Source organism: Erpetoichthys calabaricus, chromosome 7 (genome assembly GCF_900747795.2).
Source record: "Erpetoichthys calabaricus chromosome 7, fErpCal1.3, whole genome shotgun sequence".
In the NCBI taxonomy this organism is placed as follows: domain Eukaryota; kingdom Metazoa; phylum Chordata; class Cladistia; order Polypteriformes; family Polypteridae; genus Erpetoichthys; species Erpetoichthys calabaricus.
The window spans coordinates 3,565,373-3,590,625 of NC_041400.2; the positions used below are offsets into that span (position 1 = coordinate 3,565,373).

Consider the following 25,253-nt stretch of genomic DNA (forward strand, 5'->3'; position numbering starts at 1 on the left):
TTTTCCACATTTTGTTACTTTACAGCCTTATTCCAAAATGGATTAAATTCATTTTTTCCCTAAGAATTCTACACACAACACCCCATAATGACAACATGAAAAAAGTTTACTTGGGGTTTTTGCAAATTTATTAAAAATAAAAAAATTGAGAAATCCCATGTCCATAAGTATTCACAGCCTTTGCCATGAAGCTCAAAATTGAGCTCAGGTGCCTCCTGTTTCCCCTGATCATCCTTGAGATGTTTCTGCAGCTTCATTGGAGTCCACCTGTGGTCAATTCAGTTGACTGGACCTGATTTGGAAAGGCACACACCTGTCTATAGAAGGTCCCACAGTTGACAGTTCATGTCAGAGCACAAACAAAGCATGAAGTCAAAGGAATTGTCTGTAGACCTCCCAGACAGGATTGTCTCGAGGCACAAATCTGGGGAAGGTTACAGAAAAATTTCTGCTGCTTTGAAGGTCCCAATGAGCACAGTGGCCTCCATCATCCATAAGTGGAAGAAGTTCGAAACCACCAGGACTCTTCCTAGAGCTGGCCGGCCATCTAAACTGAGCGATCGGGGGAGTAGGGCCTTAGTCAGGGAGGTGACCAAGAACCCGATGGTCACTCTGTCAGAGCTCCAGAGGTCCTCTGTGGAGAGAGGAGAACCTTCCAGAAGGACAACCATATCTGGAGCAATCCACCAATCAGGCCTGTATGGTAGAGTGGCCAGACGGAAGCCACTCCTTAGTAAAAGGCACATGGCAGCCCGCCTGGAGTTTGCCAAAAGGCACCTGAAGGACTCTCAGACCATGAGAAAGAAAATTCTCTGGTCTGATGAGACAAAGATTGAAGTCTTTGGTGTGAATGCCAGGTGTCACGTTAGGAGGAAACCAGGTACCGCTCATCACCAGGCCAATACCATCCCTACAGTGAAGCATGGTGGTGGCATCATGCTGTGGGACTGGGAGACTAGTCAGGATAAAGAGAAAGATGACTGCAGCAATGTACAGAGACATTCTGGATGAAAACCTGCTCCAGAGCGCTCTTGACCTCAGACTGGGGCGACGGTTCATCTTTCAGCAGGACAACGACCCTAAGCACACAGCCAAGATATCAAAGGAGTGGCTTCAGGACAACTCTGTGAATGTCCTTGAGTGGCTCAGCCAGAGCCCAGACTTGAATCTGATTGAACATCTCTGGAGAGATCTTAAAATGGCTGTGCACCGACGCTTCCCATCCAACCTGATGGAGCTTGAGAGGTGCTGCAAAGAGGAATGGGCCAAACTGGCCAAGGATAGGTGTGCCAAGCTTGTGGCATCATATTCAAAAAGACTTGAGGCTGGAATTGCTGCCAAAGGGGCATCGACAAAGTATTGAGCAACGGCTGTGAATACTTATGGACATGGGATTTCTCAGTTTTTTTATTTTTAATAAATTTGCAAAAACCTCAAGTAAACTTTTTTCACGTTGTCATTATGGGGTGTTGTGTGTAGAATTCTGAGGAAGAAAATGAATTGAATCCATTTTGGAATAAGGCTGTAACATAAAATGTGGAGAAAGTGATGCGCTGTGAATACTTCCCGGATGCACTGTATGTTCAGGTTTGTCTCTCTATGTGACTGCGTCTGAGCACAACCATAGCAGGAGTTTGGTGGCTTGGATTACGTAAATAGGGAGGGACCTTGGTGAGGTGTGGGGCTGTCATTGTGATTGCCATGGAAACGGACCTCCTATTGAAAAGGAGCGCGAAAAGACAGGAAGAGAGAGGAAAGACAGTCCGAGCTTTATGAAAGACGTGACCCATCTAAGGCCAGGAGAGTTTGGGGGTGGCCACCTCGAAGAATCCCCATAGACTGAGGGAAGTGGACTAAGACACTGGATGGGATTGGGATCAGAGTGAGCAATAAATAATCTTTTATTCTGGGATTGGCACGTCTGAAGAATTGAAGTATCGGGAGATACGATTATCGTATAAAGAGACTAAAGTGAGTGGACGTTGTGGGATATTTTTGGGTACGTGATTTTATGGTATTTGTTTTGTAAGAAGACGCTATATAGCGCCCGTCCCAACACAGACTGGACACGGGAGGCACGTGTAAAATAAAAGAAATACTTTTTATTTTCTTCGTCTGTGGGCTACGCCTTCCTCGTGCCCACAGACACAACACAGTCCCAAATAAGGCACACCACTAATCCACCGCACTTACTCTTCTTTGGCACCACCACTCTCCCCCAACAACCTTGTCCTCCTCCACCCGACTCTGGCCCGCTGGCTCCTTTTATAGCCCACCCAGAAGTGCTCCAGTTGTTTGATCACCGAGTTCCGGCTGCACTTCCAGGTGTGATGTATCTGCTGCCCACACGGGCTCAGAAGTCCCAAACACAGCACCCCCTGGCGGTGCCTGCGGGACCCAACAGGGCTGCACTCAAATCCAATTCCCAGGGAGCCCTGTGGGAAACCGAGGCACCGCTCTACCCCAGGGACGCGGCCATCTAGCATCCAGGAGGAGGTATTGCACTGTCCAGGGCTGAATATAGTGTGTAGGGGCGTCCCGGCTGGGCATGGACACCAGCCGCCTGCCACAGTTTTTATATATTTATATATATATATATATATATATATATATATATACACGGGTTGGAGACAGTGGCACAGGAGACAGAGCTGGAGGTGGCAGAGTTAAAGATGCTAAGATTTGCATTGGGTGTGACGAGGATGGACAGGATTAGAAATGAGGACATTAGAGGGTCAGCTCAGGTGGGACGTCTTATTGACAAAGTCTAAGAGGTGAGATGGCGTTGGTTTGGACATGTGCAGAGGATTGATGAGGGGTATACTGGGAGAAGGGTACTAAGGATAGAGCTGCCAGGCAAGAGGAGAAGAGGAAGGGTTATGGATGTGCTGAGAGAGGACATGAAGGTGACGGGGGTGACAGAACAAGATGACGAGGACAGAAAGAGCTGGAAGAAGATGACCTGCTGTGGCAACCACTAACGGGAGCAGTCGAAAGAAGAAGAAGATTTTATGGTATTTGTACTCTGTCTCTGTCGGGAGAGGGTGGGCGGGTTTTGGAATCGGCTCATATCCAGGGATTGCATATCAATCATGAATTACCTTTTTTCCTCCACACTTTTTCTCTGGGTCATTTGTGTAAAATACACTTTGATTAGTTGATGTAATTTTTTGGCGCTGTGGGAAGGGGTCTGAAGACAGTTTGGGCTTGACGTACAATCCATCGTTAATTTATCACTATAAACGTAGTGGTTACAATCGCTACAAATCTTCACCGATTTAGTTGGATAAAGGATACGAAACACGCATACCAAGGTCAAGCTGGAAATGGCTCGCCGCACGGCCACCCTGCCGGTACTCACCCTCCGCTGGACGGGCCAGGGCTTGGTGATGGCCGAGATGTCACAGGCGGTCATCATCATCGCCCTGAAAGGTCAAGCACATGAATGAAGCAGCAAACATCAGCAGACTGTGCAGACACGAAGTGACAGACAGGAGGCGGCGTTTACCTTAGCAGGTGTCTGTGACCGTCGTCCTCCCAGGTGAACTGATTCTTCTTCACAAGATCAAAGAACTCGCTGCGGCGCCTACAAATTCCGTTAAAAAATAAAACAGTTGATGAATTTTGAGGGTGCCTGTTCAAGTCTGATGTCACATGTTGTCACTTTGGCACCTGACTCCTGCCCGTGCGTTGTCGCTATTTAAACGATAAGTTTGGTATTTTTCAAGTTGAACTTATTTCCTCCAAATTATAATGTGGTAGAACCCCCCCGTAAACATGAGTTTGGTTTCCGTGGTTTCAGTTATTGTGGTGCAAAAATAATAAATGGAACATTCTAGAAAGGGCGGCACAGTGGCGCAGTGGTAGCGCTCAGAAATTCTGACTTCCCTCTTCAAGTGGAGTGCAGCATTAAATGCAGTGGTGGCACGGTGGCGCAGTGGGTAGCGCTGCTGCCTCACAGTTAGGAGGCCTGTCTGGGTTCGGTTCCCAGGTCCTCCCTGTGTTGGAGTTTGCATGTTCTTCCCGTGTCTGCGTGGGTTTCCTCCCACAGTCCAAAGACATGCAGGTGAGGTGCATTGGTGATCCTAAATTGTGTTTGGTGTGTGTGTCCTGTGGTGGGCTGGCACCCTGCCTGGAGTTTGTTCCTGCCTTGTGCCCTGTGTTGGCTGGGATTGGCTCCAGTGGGCCCCCGTGACCCTGTGTTCGGATATAGCGGGTTAGATAATGACTGACTGACATTCTAGAAATAAGCGATTGTTAATTTTCAATTGCTTCACCACTTTGGGCACACGGCGGCGGGTTGGCGTCAGTGCATTCCGTGAGCAACGTGTGGCGAAAACTGAGGGGGTGAACCGCCGAGTCTGACGCGTTCCTGTATAATAACGTACTATGTGTTTGATTATTATTTAATGTTAGTAACATCTTATTGTGTGTAATTTATCAATTAAACTTTATCATGTAAACGAAAAGCAACTCATATACAGGGATCGCAATTATCTGCAGTTCTGGGTATTCGTGGTAGGTCTTAGAACATATAATCCACGGATAAGGGGGCAGGTCAGGCTGGGGAGCGCATCGCCGCCATCACCCACCACATGGCGAAACAGCAAAGGATCCTGGTTGGCAGCCCCCCAGGCAGACACGCAGTCCAGTCTCCACCTCCAGAAATGACCAGCCAGGTGATACATGGGTGTCCCCTTGGCCTGGTCCTGCCACTCACCAATGAGGGTCACCCTCGGGTGTTGGCCCCACATGGCTGTAGTGTCGTAACTGACGCTCCCTCACAGTGCAGGTCATGTGCCTCACTTGGGACTCCATGAGCAACACAAAGTCACACCAGCAGGACCCAAGGATTCTCTGAAGAGACACACATGAAGGGAGTCCAGTCTTCATCTCAGGTCACTGGATGGTGTCCATGTCTCACAAACAGGGGGCACCAGGACTCTAAAGACTTGAACCTTTGTCCTTTTACAGAGATATTAGGTGGCACCACACACCCCTTTCTGGTGACCTCAAGACCCCCTCATGCCCTCCCAATCCGTCTACTGACTTTATAGGACATGACTGTCACTGCCAATGTCAGCAAGCCTCTCAATGACGCGGTCGCCACTCTCTCCACAGACAGACACCCTGCTGATGGCCGTACCCAGGGGGTCACTAAAGACGCCACTAGAAATACAAATCTGCCACTCAAAGCACATTCTAAAGTGAAGCATTTTTTAAAAGAAATTCCACAAAACACATAACCTGTACTTACGTTTATAATGGAGGTTAAGGGTACCGGGGGTCCCAGCGTAAAAACAAAAGTCTTGAAACTTACTGAATACGTCAACTGCGAGGGAGCAGAGGCTTCGATTTAACAAAACGGGCCTGAGATGAACGTGAAGAGGAAGTAAGAGATCTGATCAGAGATTCTTGGTTTTGTTTTCTTGAGGTAACGTTGAGCTTTGCGCTCACGCCGGGAGTTGGGGGTCAAGCGTTGACATCCCCCCTTCACCCAGTCCCTGATGTTCCAAGCTCCGGTGGTTAAGTTCTGCTATGGCTTGGAGTGGCAGACAGATGTGCCCTGAGAAGAGCGACGTGCGGTGAGGCTTATGGCTGGTGACTCCTTCAGAGTGAGATTTACAAATCTATGAACCCCAAAGAGTCGCTGATTCACAGTTCAGTTGGCAGCCTGCACATTGACTACTGGTTATGTTTCATATCTCCTCTCATTCTTTACGCACACATCGATCGGTAAGGCGCATATTTGGCTGATAAAGAACGTTACGTTTATATCAGTGACAGAGAGAGAGAGAGGAGAGAGCGCATTCGCTCCTCACCCTCCACGTGTTCTAAGTTCGCCGTTGCGATTCCACAATTCACACTCATTCAATACAAATGAAAGTATAGGGTGGTGTACAAAGAAAAAGGATTTCAATTTTGACCTTAATTGAAATATTTACGGGTGGCACGGTGGCGCAGTGGGTAGCGCTGCTGCCTCACAGTTGGGAGACCTGAGGTTCGCTTCCCAGGTCCTCCCTGCGTGGAGTTTGCATGTTCTCCCCGTGTCTGTGTGGGTTTCCTCCCACAGTCCAAAGACATGCAGGTTAGGTGGACTGGCGATCCTAAATTGGCCCTAGTGTGTGCTTGGTGTGTTTGTGTGTGTCCTGCGGTGGGTTGGCACCCTGCCCGGGATTGGTTCCTGCCTTGTGCCCTGTGTTGGCTGGGATTGGCTCCAGCAGACCCCCGTGACCCTGTGTTTGGATTCAGCAGGTTGGAACATGGATGGATGGATGGATGAAATATTTACTTGCTTTGAAAAGCTTTTAATTCTTACGCTTTAGTCAGTTTTAATACAGACTGTTCAACAAAAGAGAGAGAGAGAAAAACAAAAGAATATTTTATTTAAGGTCAAAATTTAGTTTTTAAATATTGGGTTGTTTTTTTTTTCTTAGTCTGATCCCATTTTTTTTTTTTAAATTGAAAACCGTTTATGGTCTTTACCTTTATTTGTAAATGAAGTCCATGCACCTGTCCTTCTCGACGAAAATCTCCGTCACTTTCTTGTAAAAGTCCTCCTTGTTTTCCTTTAGTTTTTAAAACTCTTAATCTTCCATTTTGGCAGTCAGTTGGAACAACAAATAAAAATAAGCGGCCCGCCGCAGCGCACTTGACTTTCTGATCTCACTAACTTATCGGCGCCTCTGCGTAGAAGAACAGCACCTGTTGGGCTCACATGCGCCCCCTTCAGGCCTTGTGCCTTCTCACTGCAGTTTAATGTCGGATCAGTAAAACTAAATATGTCACACACATTCATTAAAGATATTAGCCAGACTGTGGAAAGTCACGGTGTGTAATAAACGTGTCTGCAAATCTTATATTGGCACAGAGAGACAGCAACAGGCACGCTCCAATCACAGGCATCAACCCCGTCAGTGTGTCAGGAGGGCGCAGTCCGAGATGAGGTGAGACTCGTCGGTGCCGCACTTCATGTTTCTCCTCTGTATTTGAACAGGAAATGCGTCAATTCCACGATTTTGACAATAAAAATGATCACAATTATTGGACTCATACAGAAAACAAGTTTATAGTCCAGAGCAGTGGACACCTTTATTTTATGTTTTTATTTTTCATGATGACAGCTCTGCCTCCCCTGGCCGCCTATCCCTGCGTTCAAATCACAGGATTATTTTTTTTGCCCAGAAATGGCACCAACTATTCGCCTTTTACATTATGAGTTGTTATTTTACAAAAACCAATGGAGTAAAACCCACCCCAAACGGCAGCGCTGAAGTGAACGGCGCGTGTTGGAGTTTCACCCTGAAGTGATCACATGACCCAGGAAAGGAAATAAATCACCCAAAAGCCAGACAGTGAGAGGCCACAATGCTTCTGTCCTTCGGGCAGATGAGACCAAACTGGAGGTACGTGACAAGTCACACCAGCTCGATGTCCAGAGATGATAAATAAATGAAGCTTTTAAAGAAAAGAACAGCAGACATAGAGGGGGCTCGCTTATGACTGGGGGGCTGCTTGGCTGCGTCTGGCACCACAGGGTGCCTCGAGTCTGTGCAGGGAAACGACGAAATCTCAAAGACTATCAAGACATCGTGGAGTGCTAGAAAGCTCTGTCAGTGGCAGGTTGTGGACCCCCCAACAGGATAAGGAGCCAAAAGCCCACCAAGAGTAGCGAAGAACAAAACATTAGACTGTAGTGAAGTGGACTGACTTGACTCCTATGGAACATCAATGGAAACATACAGTCTGGAGGAGACCCCCCTTCACACCTGACCCAGCTGGCGCAGTCTGCTCAGGACGAGGGGGCCGAACAACCCGCGGACAGGGAGCTGCAGGAATGGCTTGTGTGCCGGGACTGTGAACTCTAAAGGTTGGGCCACCAAATAGGAGGTGAAGGGTCCCATCATTTGTGTTATGATTTGAAATATTCTGTTGAATCAAAACTCGAAAGCAAAGTTTTGATTTTTGTGAAATCCTCAATGATGGGGTGAGAGGTCAATGACTTTTGCCAATCTCAAGTTATTTCAGAGACCATTGTGGGTTCTGCTTTTTTGTGAGGGGGCACCAACAAATGAGTCCGCGTCTGAATGAAGTTCCACCCGGTGAATGGCATCGACTGTATGATCTGATGGCGAAGAAATAACTTTGACTTGAAAAACACCAAAGTTCTTCTTTAAAAAGTGACAACTCAAACAAATGAAACACGTGTGTGTGTGTCAGGCATTACGAGTCCCCTGAAGTGTAACCTCAGGGGCCGCTCACCTCATGTAGACCGCCAGGTCGGTGGACAGGATGGCCCTCTCAATCATCTTCAGGGAGGTCCGGTACTCCTCCAGGGAAAGGCCACTCAGAATTTGGTTTCCCTGGAAAAAAAAAGGAAATGAGGACTCGGTCAGCGTTTACAATAAAAAATGAAAAACAATGACAGACAATGGTGAGTGTTAATTATGTCAGCTCATCAAAACTTGTCACGTTATCATCCTACAGTAGGGGGGCACTATAGGGAGACAGGAGAGATTTGTGCCCGGCTTTTTAACGAGCCTGTAAGAGATGCACCGACTTAAGAAAAGGAACAGGTGGACTGGCGTTTGTCACAATCTTTCTAGAAGCTTCTGGTGATGTGCAGTAGAAGCCCACTGCTTTAATAAACAACATTTTCATGCCCACTGCACTTAATTCAGGGTTTCAGGTGGCAGCAGCACTGGACACAAGGCAGGAGTTGACCATGGATGGGCTGCCAGTCTACCTCAGGGTCCCACACGAGTTCTGTTCCAGTTTAGTATCAACGATTAACTAAACATTCGGGTGTTAAGGGGAACATCAAATGACATTCTCAAACCCTGACACGTAGAAATGCAGTATTGTGGATCATCCTCCGGCCTCTTCTAAGGTATGCACTTCCACCCTGGACTGAGAGGGGGCGCTGGCACTAACCTTATCCTCTGCTTCGCCCCCCCACGTTCTGAGACGCCCAAACTGACTCCGCCCCTTCCAGTTTCCCCTGCTTACACACCTCACGGTTCCCAGAAGGAGGCGCCTCTCATTGTGAGAACACACCGCAGGACGGACCTCCAGTCTATTGTGACTTTATGAGGGTCCACAGGATGCCACTCTCGTTTATTTAGCGCCCTCAAGCAAACTTTTTGTTGGACTCGCATTTATTACACTGGGATGACCAGGTTGGCTCCCCAATATTTTCTCTTTTGTGAACCTGCAGTTATTTATGTCACACGTGTCACGCATGTGCGTCGGGGGATCACCTTCCAGGCTTGTCAAAGATATGTACTCCCACTCTGGGACACAAGGGGGCACTGTCACTAACAGCGGCATCTCTTTTCTCACCCATAGCACCGAGAACACACCCCATGAGGGCAACTGACTCCGCCTCTCCTGGCCAGAGGCCTATAAAAGCCAACTGTCACCGGAAGGAGGCATCTCACTTGGACCAGAGGTCCGCCACGCCATGCCATGCCACGCCAGACCAGACCCACTCACATAGCAAGCCATGTTTGTTTTGAGGCAACCCTTCTGTATTGTTTTCAACTGTTTTCTTTTGTGTTTTCGAGATCATATTAAATGGGGTGACCAGGCTGGCACCCCAACATTTTTCAATTCTTCCCTCGACCACAGATGCTATTTATCCTTTACTGTGTGTGGGTCTTTTTGTTAATTTTCTAATATGGTCAGCTCTTCTGAGAAGACATGCAAGGAAGAGTGTCATTGTACTGAGCACATGTGGGGTGGCACGTTGAAATAGTAGTAACGCTGCTAAAGCTGTGTGACAAGGAGACCAGGATCTGTGTCCCCCATGCCCCCTTGTGTGGAGTTTGCTAGTTTTTCTGTGACCACACGAGTTTCCTCTGGATGTCCCGGTTTCCTCCCACTGCACAGAGACACGTAGGTTAGGTGGACTGGTGATGCTAAACTGGCACTAATGAGCGTGTGTGTGTGTTCACCCTGTGATAGACCACCACCCTGTCCAGAAGTTATTACTGCCTTGTGCCAGGTGATTGATGGCATAGATGCCGGCTGCCCCACAACGCTACCCTGGATGAGTGGGTCAGTAAGACAGATGGACGGCTGCCTTGCCTACGTGTGACAATAAACTTGACTTGAATATCCCAGACGTCTGGAGCTGAGAGACAACAGCACTAACCACCTGCACCTTCTCAAACCTGCGTAATCCAATTCAGTGATCAACAACCTGGCAAAAATATTTGGGGGGGGGTGTCATTAGCCAGGCCTGGCATTGGTGCCAGTCTGTCACACTCACTCATAAGACCAATTTAGAATTCCATTTTATGTAAGCTGGTGATGTGGGAGGGGAACTGAAGTACCCAGAGAAAGGCCCTCAACCACACAGGGAGAACATTCAGACTCCACATCAACAACAACCAGGCCAGGAATGGCAGCTGAATTGATGTCCACCTTTTAATCATGCAGGCTATGCAGTTGACATACACGAGGACACGGTGACACACAGCACTTACTGGGCTGTTGAGTATCATAAGGCACTGGTCGAAGTGGTGATGCTCCATGGTGGAATGGCCGTAGAGTTGGGCAAGGGGGTGCTCACTCCTGAGGAGGTAAAGGAATAATGAAGACGAAAAAAATAAACCCGTCAGTCTGATTTAAAAAACACTTCAAAGTCTTCAAAAAATGTATATTTGTTCAATCAAAGAGAACATCCATCCATCCATCTTCCAAACCCACTTACCCAGAGCAGGGCAGTGGGGAAGCTGGAGCCTAACCCAGCAAGCACTGGGAACAAGGCAGGAACAAAACCTGAACAGGGTGCCAGCCCACCACTGGGTGAACACACACACACACACACGCACGCACACACACAGACACACACACACCCACACGCACACACATAAACAGACACACACACACGCACGCACACACACACACACACGCACGCACACACACACACACACTCTCACACACAGACACACTCACACACACACACACACACACACACAGACACAATCACACACACATACACTCACAAAGACACACACACAGACACACCCACACGCACACTTACACACACACAAACACACACTCTCACACGCACAATCACAGACACACGCACACAGATGCACAAGGACATTAAACCTAAATTTGAAATGTAAATATCATTTTCTTAGATCATATTAATTATTGGTCTGAATTAAGCAGGTTAAGGATTGACGTGACGTGACATATTTTATCCCACCAGGCCTCTCCCTACAATTGGCCGTCCAGACAAACTGAGTAACCGGACAGGAAGGTGAAGGTGAGGCTCAGGGTAAACCTAATGGTCTTCAGTCTGACGGAGCTTCTGATGTCCTCCGTTGGACAACCTTCTCTGCAGCACTCCATCAATCAGGCGTTTATGGTGGGATGGCCAGATAGAAGCCCACTCCTGAGTAAAATGAATATGACAGCCTGTATGAACCCTGTGAGAATGAGGAGAAAGAATCTCTGGGCTGATTTGTCAAAAACTGAATTCTTTGTTCTCAACTCCAGGCACTGTGTATGGAGAGGACCAGGCCATACTCATCAGCTGCCTAATGCCACCCTGATGGTGAAACAAGATGGTGGCAGCCATCCTTCTATGGGTGCTGGGAGACTGGTCCGAATTAATGGAAGGATGAATGCTAAATATGAAGAAGCCCTTGAATAGAATCTGCCATCTCAGAATGGGCTGGTGGTTCGGTGACAGATGCAGTAAAGACAACGCTGGAGTGGCTTCAGGACAATGTCCTTGAATAGCCCAGTCAAAGCCCAGACGTCAACCCCATAGAACACGTGTGTAGACACCTGAAGATGGCAGTTTACAGACACGTCCCATCCAATCTCATGGAGCCTGAGAGGATCTGCTGGGTAGAATGGGGTCATCTGCCCAAATCCAGGTGTGCAAAGCTTGTAGAGACTTAGCCAAGAAGGCTGGAAGGTGGAATTGCTGCCAAAGGGGCTTCTGCAAACATCTGAATGAAGGGTCTGAATAGGTTTATGAAGGAGAAATGTCCATTTTTGACTTTTGATAAATTTACGAGCCTTTCTGAAAATGTGTGTTCACTTTGTCATTATGGGATATTAACTACAGATTGATGGGCAAAATGTCAATTTGATTCCAATGAAATCTGCAAAACAAAGTGTGCAGAAAGTGAAGGCATCTGAAGACGTTCTGAATCCACTGTACTGAACACTTTCTGAGTCATTAAGAACACAATTCAGGCTGCTCTACTACCAAACAGACAAACGTTTACCATACAGCATATCAAACTGTCATACGTGACTCCACACATTGTCATTCAGGTCCCAGTTTTTTAGTCAGCAATGAGCCACATGGTGACCTCAGTAGGAAGACGTATTCTCTTTTACCTTTTTATGTATGAATTGTTGACTCCTCGGTGGTCCAAGTCATGACATAAAGTGGAAATCATCAAAGCTAAAACCTCCAATTCACTCAGTTTGCTCTGTCAAGAAAAGAACGTGCGTCACAAGGCGGTTAACAGTCGACACTGCTGTGCTCTGAAACAGAACGTAATGTTTTTAAAGTCACCAAAGCCACGCTGGGGCACATGCTGGCAGTACTGGATGTCACGGGTGGGACTCCACAATAACATCCACTCAGAGCTAAAACCCCACAGGTTCGATTTAGATGACAATTAGACTAGCATACATATTTAAAACCCACAACAGAACAAGCAAACGCCACATGGGCAACAGCCAGCAAGTCTAAGACCCCCCCTAAGGCAGCACGACTAACCGTGGCAGCACAGTGCCATCTAAAGATAACAGAGGTTGTGAAATTACCAAATTAAAACCAGCACACAGTACCCACCCCAACTCTGTAAGAAACAATAATTCACAAAATGGAACCCGCATGAGTAGTCAAAGGGGGCAGAGCCAGCCGCCCACCAGACTAAAGAAAAACGGGCAGCAGACCCGCCAACTCACCTACCCACCTACCAGCCTACCTGCATTTTTCCTGACTTGAGCACAGCAAACATGCACTGTGCCGTGTTGAACGCGTGTCTCCAGTTATGGTAGGCCACCGTTTTCCTGTAATTCTTTTTTACGCTTAATATCCAGTGACACAGACTCTGCCAAAGAAGAAAATAAAAATCAAAGTCAGGGGATGGATTAAAAAAAATGAATCTTGTTGAAAAGTACGGGGCAAAGGCGCTATATTCATCTTTATCTTTCTACCTAATTATATAGTGCCTTTTAATCTAAAATTTATATATAGTGCCTGTCCGATCTATCTATCTATTAATAGTGCCTTTCATTCTATCTATCTATCTATCTATCATATAGTGCCTTTCACTATCTATCTAATCCTGCCTACTACACCAAATACTATCTATCTATCTTTCAGTTATATAGTGCCTTTCTTATCTATCTATCTATCTATCTATCTATCTATCTATCTATCTATCTATCTATCTATCTATCTATCTATCTATCTATCTATCTATCAGTTACATAGTGCCTTTCATATCTATCTACTTTATCTATTATATAATGCCATTCACATCTATCATTCTATTATATAGTGCCTTACATATCTTTCTAGCTGTTGATCTCTCCTTATTTATATAGTGCTGTTCTTATCTATCTTGTACAGTGTCTTTCTCTTTATCCAGCTATTGATCTTTTCTAGAGTGCCGCCTTTCACATCTGTCTCTTTTATATACAGTAGTGTGTTTCTTACCATCTGTCAGCCTGTTTTTATTGTTTATGGTGCCTTTCATCTATCAAAACAACCGATTAACGGATTTTCACGACAACTTTTCCTTGTGGCTCTATAAACTCCTTCTCCGTACCTCATACTTCATCTGGAAGTTCTGCACGAGGCCGAGGTCAGTGAACATCCGAATGGTGGCCAAGGCCGTTTCAGTGTCTGAGAGTTCAAAGTCGCTGAAGCTGAATTCCACAAGTTTAATCGACTGTGCTGAGGGCACCGTGGCGGCCTGTGGAGAAACAGAATGGGGACTGGAAAACAATGGAGATAAAAAGAGAAAGCTGCAGATGGGACAAAGGGGTGACCTATCTGGCGTCTATACTTTATATAAGCAGTGAGGGTCAACCAGTTACACCTCTGACCAAATGTGGATGCAGGGATGACCACGGGGGAGTGATGAACAGAATATAATAACACACACACACACACACACACACACACATGCCTCACATTTCTGTGCCAGTATATCTCCACCAGGTTCAAATCCTTCCCCGGTCACTTTCTGCCTCATCTCTCCATGACCTCCTCATGTCCGTGTACTTCTGTTTCCTTTTCCTCGTCCCATAATTGCATGTGGTAGGCGGATGGGTGACTCTGCATTACCTCAGTGGGGGAGAGAGTGGACTGCGTCTCGCATGCACGTTTGGAAACCATCTGGCGCATACCACCCCAGTCCAAGAGGGGGCGCTAACACAAACCTTATCATCTCCTTCCTCTACTGCAGCCAAGAAAACACACCCAAGAGGGCCAACTGACTCTGCCCCACCCAAAAAACCCCGCCCCTTCCTGTTCATGGAATATAAAGTTGGCTCATTACCAGAAGATGGCATCAAATGCCCAACTGACTATTCCAGAAGACAGATCTCCAGCTGCTAACCACTGCCAGAAAGATGAATGGATTTACTGTATGTGTGCTTTTTTATTTGAGCCATTTGTGGCAGATATTCAGTTGTTATTAAGCAGGGCTACCAGGGTGGTACCACAACCTTTCTTGTCTTCTCAGAGTTGGTCAATTCTTACAACTGACACCTGCTTAATGTTCCAGAAGAGCCTCTGGATCCTCTCCGCCCATCTTATCCATTTGGTGCTCAGGTAGGTGAACTGTCATATTCAGGGGTCTCCAGTCACATTGCCCACCTCTCGCAGAGTCGGCTCCATCCTCTTACGCTTCTCATTGTTTTTCTCTTCAAGGACTGCAGGAGTTGTCTGACAGTTCTGACCTGGCACCACAAGTCCAATCATTAGTGCATCTGTCAGGCCCCCCTGCTTTGATCCAAGGGTCTCTTACGGGACTCCTAGTATTTTAGACAGACCCTCAGCAATGGGGAAAACAAGTGCTGGAGTAACTTAAGAAGAGCCATTGTTGTACGGCGGAGGAGAGTAGCTGCCATCTGCCACGTTAATGCATGGCGCCATCCCAAGGGGGGCTTCTCCATTCTGCTCCTCCTGACCCAATTATAGCCATCTGCAATACAGACACATTCATCAGGTGACGGGACTTACAGGCTGGATGTGGCGGGCCGGCATCCTGAATTCAGAGGGGGGCAGGCAGGCAACGCAAGACAGCTGAGCCCACCCACTTGGACCCCACAATGTCCTATCGAAGCTGTGGCTGGACATATCTGAAGACCACCTAAAAGTGCAGCATCGGGTCCTAAGACAAGCTCTTTAAGGTTTAATCCAGCTGAGATCTCTGAGTAGCACAGAGAATTAAAAAAAACCAAATACCCCGCTGCCAACTGAGTCAACGGGACGGAGTCATGCAGGAAATAATTAGCCGTGTTCAAAGCCGGAGTGCCCCCTGGGAGCTATGGAGTGGCGCCCTGAGGGTACAGAGCTGCTTACATCCTGATGGCAGAGATCCACTGTGTCATTAAGGCTTAAGATAAATGAAAAAAAAAATCTAAGATGGAGAGCAAGAGGATCACACCATCCACCGGTGGTCTCCATCCCACCTGACAGAGCTTGAGGGGATCGGCAGTGAAAAATGGCAGAAAAATCCCCAAATCCAGGAGTGCAAAGCTTGTCAAGTCAGACCTAAGAAGACTCCAGGATGAGATGGCTGCCAAAGAGCCGTGTAAACGCTCCGTGTGATTGTGTCAACGGGCTATTTACTTAGAAAAATTTGCAAAAATTCCTAAAATCCGCTTTCTGCTTTGTATGGAGTGCTGAGTGAAAAAAACTCAGCAGAAGGCTGCGACATTAGAAAATGTGACAAAAGCGAAGGGGGGTCCGCAGATTGGCACTATATACGATAAATGGCTGACTGATCAGGAGAACATGCACATGTAGCACAGGGGGGTTATATGGGAGGCAGAGAAGCTCCATGAAAGGAGGACCACCAGCTTTGACCCCCTCAGAGCCCAACAAGCCCGACTGTTTAATTTTCTCTGTTCTCCATTACTGCTTGACTGCTGGAGTAGAGATGTGCCAAGGCACACACTTAAGAAGCACCTACAATGAGACTAGAATTAGAAGAAGTAAATAAAAGAGAATTTACCACGGTTACCTGCAGCTCCTTAGTCTCCTCCTCGGCAGCAGAGGCGTGATACGAGAGGACCTGAAAGAAAGCACACAAGCCCCTTGAGACACCGAGGCTGATTAAACCCATTTGTTTCCAGCCTTCATAACCTCAGCAATTACCAGTTTACCATAAGGAAGCTACAACCCTCACTGCGCTGCCATGTACCTCAAGTTCCATTTGGAGTTTCTATTGTTAACTCTGATAGTGGATCATGGAGGGAGGGGGGCAGCTGAAGCCTAATCCAGCAGCGTCAGGTGTGAGGCAGGAACAAGCCCAGCATGGGGGGGGGACAATTAAACTGGTGGTACGTCTGGGCAGTTGGGGTGTCAGACTTGACAACTGCAAACGCCAATCTTGTCATTTGAGAATGTCAGAGGAGGAGGAGGAGAAGGAGGAAGAGGAGGTTGGGAGCAGGGCATACAATTTACAATACAATTTATTTCTATACAGACCAAAATCACACAAGAAGTGCCACAACGGGCTTTTGACAGAAACCCAACAACCTTGACTCTCTAAAAAGACAAGACAAAAACTCTTGTAGGGAAAAAAAATGGAAGAAACCTCAGGAAAGGCAGTTCAAAGAGAGACCCCTTTCCAGGTAGGCTGGGAGCAGAGGCGTAGCTACGGTTTTCAGTGCCTGGGGACAACTGAAGATTTCGCGCCCCCTCCTGTTTGCCAAAATGCAATGTGGAAGAGAAAGAAAATTTGAAAATGGCACCCCCTGGATGCTGCGCCCGGGAGAGATGTTTCCCCTTGCCACGCCACTGGCCACAAAGGGGGTCAATACTACACAAGGGCAGCACGGTGGCGCAGTGGTAGCGCTGCTGCCTCACAGTAAGGAGACCCGTCTGGGTTCGCTTCCCGGGGGTCCTCCCTCCGTGGCGTTTGCATGTTCTCCCCGTGTCTGCGTGGGTTTCCTATCACAGTCCAAAGCCATGCAGGTTAGGTGCATGGGCAATCCGAAATTGTGCTTTGTGTTTGTGTGTGTGTGTGCGCCCTGTGGTGGGTTGGCGCCCTGCCCAGGATTTCTTCCTGCCTTGCGCCCTGTGCCAGCTGGGATTGGCTCCAGCAGACCCCCATGACCCTGTGTTAGGATATAGCGGGTTGGACAATGACTAACTGACAATACAACACAACACACAGAACAGAACACAAGTAATCCTGAATACAATACAATAGTACAATAGAAATATTACAATAGGAGATGATCTTCTTCTATAATACGCTACCGTGGCTGTCTGTCTTGTCTGTCCAGGATTTTAAATCACCAGTAGCTCACAAACCGTTTGACATATTGACCTGAAATTTGATACACATAAACTACATGACCTCTACTGTTCGTTTTTGGGGTGGTGAGTGACCTCCAAGGTCAAAGGTCAATGCAGGAAGGTCAGGGTCAAAAACCACATAACCTGTAGCCTGAAATTTGGTACACATATACTACGCTGAACATCTGCACTACAGCTTTATATTAAAAGTAAAGAGTTTTGGAATTATTCCTCTTTTTATGTGGCTCGTGTAAGGGTGCCGTTCTCATCCCTACCACCTTCACCGTCACTTCCCCTACCTCTTCATATCTTAAATAATTCTTGAGGCAGATTGAATGATTGAAGTGCCAGCTTAAGTGAGAAGTTAAGGAAAACATACTAAGTAATTGCAACACAAACACGGACTTATTCAGTTTAAACGCGAAAAGATGCCGATGGAAGAAGAAAAGAAGTGGGCTGCTAGGATGGAGAAAAGAAGAGCTGCTCAGGAAGCAGCAAGCGTATCAACATCTGAGCAAACGAATGATAAACGTACAGAGAAAGAGCAGGGAAACTAGGAATGGTCAAGTCAAGTGTGTTCACTGTAAGTTATCGTTATAGCAGTGCGCTGTTACTGTATCCCATAATACGATTTGGATTTGTTCAGAGTCCCGGAGACCTCGGCCATCAAGCTGCCTCTCCTATTGGGCATTCCACAGCTGAGTCAGCACTGGGCCAGCCAATCCGATGAAAGGACACCCCTACCTGACTGACAAATTCAAATTACCGTATCTACTCGAGTACGAGTCTGGTCATGAAACCCAAAAAAATCGACCCTAAAATCAGACCCCCGACTTATACACCCGTTCAGAAATGCGACACTTAAAAATTTTTTTTTACATCTTCTTGCCTCTTCCAATCTCGCTCATCAGTTTCTCAGTCAAATCAAATTTTGTTGCAGCAGCGCAGTTACCAATTTCTTTCGTCACTTCGATGACTTTTAATTTAAAACCAGCTTCATATTTTCTTCTGATTGAATGCTCCATCGTAGGTAAGGGATGCTGTTACGATAAAGGTGTATAAGGGTGTGAGATACAAAAAAACACAAATCAGTGCAAACGTCACTTCAGAATAGTTTGGGTCTTACCGTGTGGTCACGTAGGCACAATACATAGAAAAGAAAAAGGCTGTGTGCTCCGTGGTTACTCTCTCAGGTGGGGATTAGTATATCGTAATCTCTTGGACCAATAGTGTGAGCTTTCCGCATTCGACTTATACAACCGACATTATAAAAAACTGGAAATTAAATGGTAACATCAAGTGCCGACTTATCCGCGAGAGAACTTAAATGCGAGTATATACGGTAATAATAATAATAAGCCTGCTGCCTGACAGAGCTGGCGTTGTATTGGACGCTTTACAGGTGCAGAAAGTTCAGCTGCAGTCTCGGCCCCCCTTTTGTTTCCATTCTTCTATTCTGTCGTGGGACGTAAAGCACAAGACATCCAATAGGCGAGCCTCTCTTCTGTCTCTGAGGTGCAAAACGTCTGCTCTCCTTATTCCTCGTAACTGCAGTCTACGCATTACACTTCCTGGTGGGAGCCCATTGGTTTCCAGCTCTCGCACACACGAAGTCTGCCACTGCGACTTAAGACGAAATCAGAACTTGAGGGGCTGACGGGGTACATCACATGACATGAATGCATGCCAGTCACGGGGTTGCGCCGCGATCGCTCCAGACTCGCTAAGAATATGGAAATGAAGTCCGCGACTGAATATTACTGGGAAAGTCGTGGAATGTGACATGGCCTTTATAGTGTGAAATACAGATAAGAAATAAAGACATGGAGAAATTAGGAAATGCAACCCATAGAATAAAGATGAGATCACACAAGTCAGAGTCTGACCCGCTTTCAAGGACCACCATACAGTTTTTAAATCTCGCTGAAAGGACTTGGCTGTAGCTCCGCCCCTGGCCACACCTTTGATCTTCAAAGTGCCCCTTACCACTCCTATCAGAGCTTGTTGCTATGCAACATTAATTAGGTCACGGGATGGGAGATGTGAGGGATATAAAGAAGGAGGCGGGCAGAAGCGGTGACACGAAAAACGAAGACATTGGACGGCAGCTCTGTTCCAACAGATGTGTTTCCCTTCTTTCCTTGTGGCTAAATTGTGTGCATTGGCTTCATAGCCCATCCTGAACTGTTTGATTTTGTTGGGGAGAGTCGCAGAACATTGTGACCAAGTGCATCGCAACTGCCAAGATCAAGAGGTGCCCAAACCAAAAAAATAAATGAAAGGGTGCACACTTTGTAAAGTGCACAGAATGTACACAGCGGTCAGAGGAGCATCATTAATGTAACTGATGGGGTGCATGCTCCAGACGCTGAGGGGAAACCCCCCAGTAGTACTGTTTGCACGCTGTTGATGTTGCTGAAGGGGTGGGTGTTCCATAAATTCATCAGGAGGTACACATAGGGGCAGGTGTTTATGTTGCTGAAGGGGCTTGCACTTCAAACACCAAGAGGGACCCCCCAATGGTCATTCATGTTTAATAGTACAGACTGCCCACTATAGGCACTGAGGGGTGCCATCTACCAGCCCCCTGGGTGCCTAATGGGTTTCAACCGGCACTGGTAAGTTGTAAGGTGTGATGGGAGTTGAAGTGGTTTGTCTGAGCCCCCTAATCTCTCTATCAGGGTGAGCCTTCTGTCATATTATCTTACTGTTATTGTGTATAAAATCTACAAATGTTTCTCTATATTTTTATTATTATATTTTGATCCATCCCAACAAGATTAATTTCAGATGCAGGACACTTGTATAGGCATTATAATAAAAAGGCATCTCCTCTTCCCTTACACCTCACTTTTATAACAGTTTCCCCTTGGGATTAATAAAGTATCTATCTATCTATCTATCTATCTATCTATCTATCTATTGTAACAGGTAGAGGGCGCTATCACTCCCTTGAACCCTTGTTCGAGACGCCAGACACCAGATAAAAGTCCAATATGACTTTATTTTATAATAATTATGTGCACCAAGCACTCTCCACTCCACTATACTCATAAATAGACAATAATAAATCAATAATCACAAATCCTCCTCTCCCAGACGTGTTGCCACCCTTCCACCCAGCTCAGCTCACTGTCTGGGATTTCCCATGGTCCTTTATAGTCCTCGACCCGGAAGTGCTTCTGAGCCCTCAGTCCATGTGGGTCAGGTAAAAAACTCCTTTCTTCAACCCGGAAGCACGTCATTCCTTCTGGTCATGTGGCCAGGACGTACGTCCAGGTTATAGGGCACATAGCAGTCTGAGAGCCTCCCCACAGCGGCTCCCGGTGGCCCCCATGGTATCCAGCAGGGCTGCGCATACAAACTACGAGGTCCATAAGGCCCTGCTGGAATTCGGGGAACCTCCATGCTGTTGGGAGAGCTCCACCTGGCGGCCTGGAGGTGTTGGCCGGAATATATGGCCGGCAATCCCTCTATCTATCTATCTATCTATCTATCTATCTATCTATCTATCTATCTATCTATCTATCTATCTAGTGCTAAATTGGTTTTACAGCCTGGGGAAGGAAAACTGAGCCGATACCTCAGGCTATTGACTACTTTATGGATGGACATCTGGGACAACAATTTGGTTTACATCCTGGGAAAGGAGGACATGCCAAAGTTTTAGGCAACATCAAAAAACTTTATTATCTGGGAATCTGAGCAAAATTCATCCATCATATTGACAGCCAGCCAATCAGGTGCATGCAACAATCATTTTGAAACCACGGCATAAAATTTTATAATAAATATGCCTCATTTGAAAGCAATGTCAGAACAGAAACAGCGACAACGGAAGAGCCACGTCAGAAAAGAAAACAAAGACACGTATGGCCAGTTTTCATCCGATCGTCAGTTAACAGCATTTTCATGAACATCAATTGCTAAATCAAGCGCCACACTGGGACATTCATCCTTGTCATCTGTACTTTTTTGTAAGCTTTTTCTAAAGACTATATATATCCAGACTTTTCTATCAGTCTTTATTTTCTATTATTCTTTGGTTCAGTGGTATTATTATTATTCCTGTAATAAATACCATGCTGCTTTTAACTTTCTATGCTTTGTCTTAATGTCTATAGAGTGATTGAAGTAATAAGGTAGATTTCTTTGAGCACCTGGTGCAGCCGGAGGTTTGCCATACGCTCTGTGCTGCGAGGTTTATTAAGGCTGAGGCTGTGAGCTCCACCCAATAGTAGGAAACAGAACATCAAGTAAGGCACTCTTGGCTGATAAATGGCCGATAGTCAAGAATGCTGAGCTTTTGTATGTTTAAATGTATTCTTGGAGACCAAAAGTAATATTTAGGTGTGACATATCATTAAAACATTGTATGTTGTTTGTGGGGCGGCACGGTGGCGCAGTGGGTAGCGCTGCTGCCTCGCAGTTGGGAGATCTGGGGACCTGGGTTCGCTTCCCGGGTCCTCCCTTCGTGGAGTTTGCATGTTCTCCCCGTGTCTGCGTGGGTTTCCTCCCACAGTCCAAAGACATGCAGGTTAGGTGGATTGGCGATTCTAAATTGGCCCTAATGTGTGCTTGGTGTGTTTGTGTGTGTCCTGCGGTGGGTTGGCACCCTGCCAGGATTGTTTCCTGCCTTGTGTCCTGTGTTGGCTGGGATTGACTCCAGCAGACCCCCGTGACCCTGTGTTCGGATTCAGCGGGTTGGAAAATGGATGGATGGATGTTGTTTGTGCCGATAATAAGTAAGTCTCTTGAAGTGCTGAGAGAGTGACAGGCTGTGTTATTCCTAAAGCACTTGTGCGGTTTAAAGTGCTAAAGGTTAGTCGGCTGCCTGTGTCATTCACAGGACACTGTTGTGGTGAGAGTCTCTGTGTGTGTGTGTGTGTTAATCTTAAAAGTGCAACAGCAGACCAACCCGATAACGAACTTGACGAGTACACTTACCCTTGAGAAAACAGGTAAAGGGTAAGCAGAGGGAAACACTACGATAATACCCTGACTTATACCCCCCCACCCTGAGGGGTCTCTAGTTTATATTCATCAAGTTTTGTTCCCTTTTTATCTCTTCACCTTACCTTTTTGACACCTGCACTTTTACAGTTTGCTTCCTTTGGTTGATCTGTAATGGAAAATTGGATCTCAATTAAAGAAAAAAACCCAGGAGGAAACACTGCTGACCACCGGCAGGGAGACGACCAGCAGAGCGTGCCAGTTCAAAACTGGAAGCTCTCGACTAGAAAGTGCACTTCCTTCCACTCGTTGAAACCTGAGCGTTTGCACGTCCAGCAGACGTCAGAGATTTCCATCCGCCCCTCTGTGCTGGGTCCTGTTCATTCGTTTGAGACGGACCTTAAGAAACCTATTAGAGGAGTGCGTGTCTGAGCCCAGAGAGGTTTTCATGGAAGAAGAGTTGTTAGGCACTTAGCAGGGAATGATGCTGAGACATCACTCTTTATATTCAGATAATTGGCTGTGACAAACCTGAGGGACCTGAAGACGTGTCAAGTTCAATAAAGAAGACCCCCTGAGGATGTCCTAATTACCAGTATGGCACCATATAAGGCCAATGGCCCCCCTTTGGGGAGGCGTCTCGGCGGCCCCCACTCACCTCAAGCGTGACCACCTGTTTGGCCATGGCTCTCTCCACAGCTTCATACATCTGCGTGTTTTGGATTCCCAGCCCGCAGAAGATGGCAAAGGCTTCCATGAACTGCTCATCATTCCTGTTGAAGGCTTTGACCTTTCTGGTGATTTCATCCATTTTGTTCACTAGTTGACAGGCACCTGAACACAGAAAGAAATCCTGATTTGAATAAAATGTTAAAAGAATAAACTCTGCAGAAGTGACAAGGATCGGGAAATGAGGGAAAGGATGGAAACGCACAGAGTGGGAGAGTGAAAAGGGGCAAAGAACAGAAACTGGCCCAAAGAAGATTTGTTAGCGAGAATTGAAAAATAAGAAAAAAAGACGCAAATATGGCAAAAGCATCTTCCTAAAAGGAAATCCGAGAGCAAACAATACTGCAATCCACAAAACGAAATCAAAGTCCAACAAAAACAATAATTCCAACTAAGAGCTCCTTCCAAACTCAATGATCCGCTGCTGGGTCCTCATCTCTGACCTGAATACAAAGACACAGGGAGGCGGCAGCAGTGATGTCAGGGTGGCCACCCACAAAGTATGAGGGGTGGATGAACATTTAAAAGGACAGCATGTCATCGCCACAAGCACTGGCTGGACTGGCACCATGAACTTTACTTCTTTGTATTCCCTGAAGAGATGTTTAATCCCTCATTAATAAACAGGACGGCTTGTTGAATAACTGAATCGTTCATGAAAGCTGGATAAAACCACCGTTTTTTGTGTTGTTCCTTCTATGCAAGATGAAACGTTTGAAACTCCATGAACTCTTTATGTTATGTTGGGTTAGCTATAAAAAACAGGCAACACTTTTTGAATGTCTGCTCAGCTGTGTTGTAGTAATGGAGCAATACGTCATTTTATTGGTGCTGGCTCACCCATTATTACTCCTCAGTGAAAACTTCACGAACACAATAGTTTAAACGGCATGAACAATCATGTAAACACAAAAGTTTGCTGTTTTTGAGTAAATGTGCAATTTTTGTGTTGGTCCCCCATCACACCACACTGAATCACTGAAGTGGAATGTCACCATAGCTCTAAGTAGTGCTGTGTTCCATCTGAAGCGGGAAGTTGGAATTTTGGGAGTTCTTGGGTCGGAATTTTCAACTGAAACATCACCTTAAGTCAGATTTCCAACTCAGAAACTCAGGGCTGGTCTGTCACGTCCGAGTTTGTCCGACTTCAGATCATGACGTCAATCCAAAATGGCGACCTTACACCACGAACTTTAATGAAAGCTGCCGTATTAAAGTGTTTATTAGCGCTTCTGTCTATTTGTGCCCCATTATATCACAGTAAATCGTATCATCAGAAACTCCAAAAGACTTTGTTGGACAGTTATCGGCAAAGATATTCATCTCGGGTCCACTCCCTCTCGTCAGACGATCAAATGAGTATTACAGTCGTCTGCTTGGTTTAAACAACTGGCTGCAGGGCTTCTGCAAGAATCAAGACATCGGGTTCATTAACAACTGGGATCTCTTTTGGGAAAGACCGCGTTTCTTCAAGCGAGATGGCCTGCATCCGAACAGCTTCGGCGCCCGGGTCCTCTCCGAAAACATATCGAAGGTAATTCGTTTATCTTGACTATCTATCTCTGCTTTTAACCCCTTCCGAAATGCCACTCCTGTGTTTGGTCATGATAATTGTTTAAAAAAATCTTCCATAAAAGTGCGCAACATAAATACTGTAATAACCAATCTTAATGCACATAGAAAATCTAGGCAATACGGCATAAACGCCAATAATTTAATTAAAGTTACTACTTTAGATGAACAATGTATTAAAACTGTAAAAACAGATCATAGATTAAATAAAAAATACACGCAGAGCGGCGCTAATAAAAATAACTTAATTCCTGTTCCCTATATCAATAACGCACATAGTATTCATCTCTGCTCCTCTGAAACATTGAATATGGCACTATTAAATATTAGAGCTTTAACTAACAAGACGTTTTTTATCAACGACATTATTAGTGAAAAAAAAATAGATTTTATTGCACTAAGTGAAACGTGGCTTAGCTCAGATGGCGCAGCTGTTTTAATCGAATCTGCGCCTCCGGATTACAGTTTT

At 46.2% G+C, this 25,253-nt stretch overlaps 1 protein-coding gene across 3 annotated transcripts in view; it reads right to left on the reverse strand.

Annotated features, from left to right (window-relative positions):
* pde5ab (phosphodiesterase 5A, cGMP-specific, b) overlaps positions 1–25,253 on the reverse strand; it is a 129,549-nt gene that overhangs the window by 3,733 nt on the left and 100,563 nt on the right. For 2 of the 3 annotated variants that reach the window (XM_051929776.1, XM_028805071.2), the window contains exons 10-18: positions 23,142–23,317; positions 16,239–16,298; positions 13,821–13,967; positions 12,972–13,097; positions 12,373–12,467; positions 10,491–10,578; positions 8,263–8,363; positions 3,509–3,586; positions 3,362–3,425 (exon numbers count right to left, since the gene is read on the reverse strand). In XM_051929776.1, coding sequence (XP_051785736.1) covers positions 3,362–3,425; positions 3,509–3,586; positions 8,263–8,363; positions 10,491–10,578; positions 12,373–12,467; positions 12,972–13,097; positions 13,821–13,967; positions 16,239–16,298; positions 23,142–23,317 — 935 coding nt within the window. The remainder of the gene's footprint in view (positions 1–3,361; positions 3,426–3,508; positions 3,587–8,262; positions 8,364–10,490; positions 10,579–12,372; positions 12,468–12,971; positions 13,098–13,820; positions 13,968–16,238; positions 16,299–23,141; positions 23,318–25,253) is intronic. The other variant, XM_051929775.1, reaches the window with a different exon arrangement.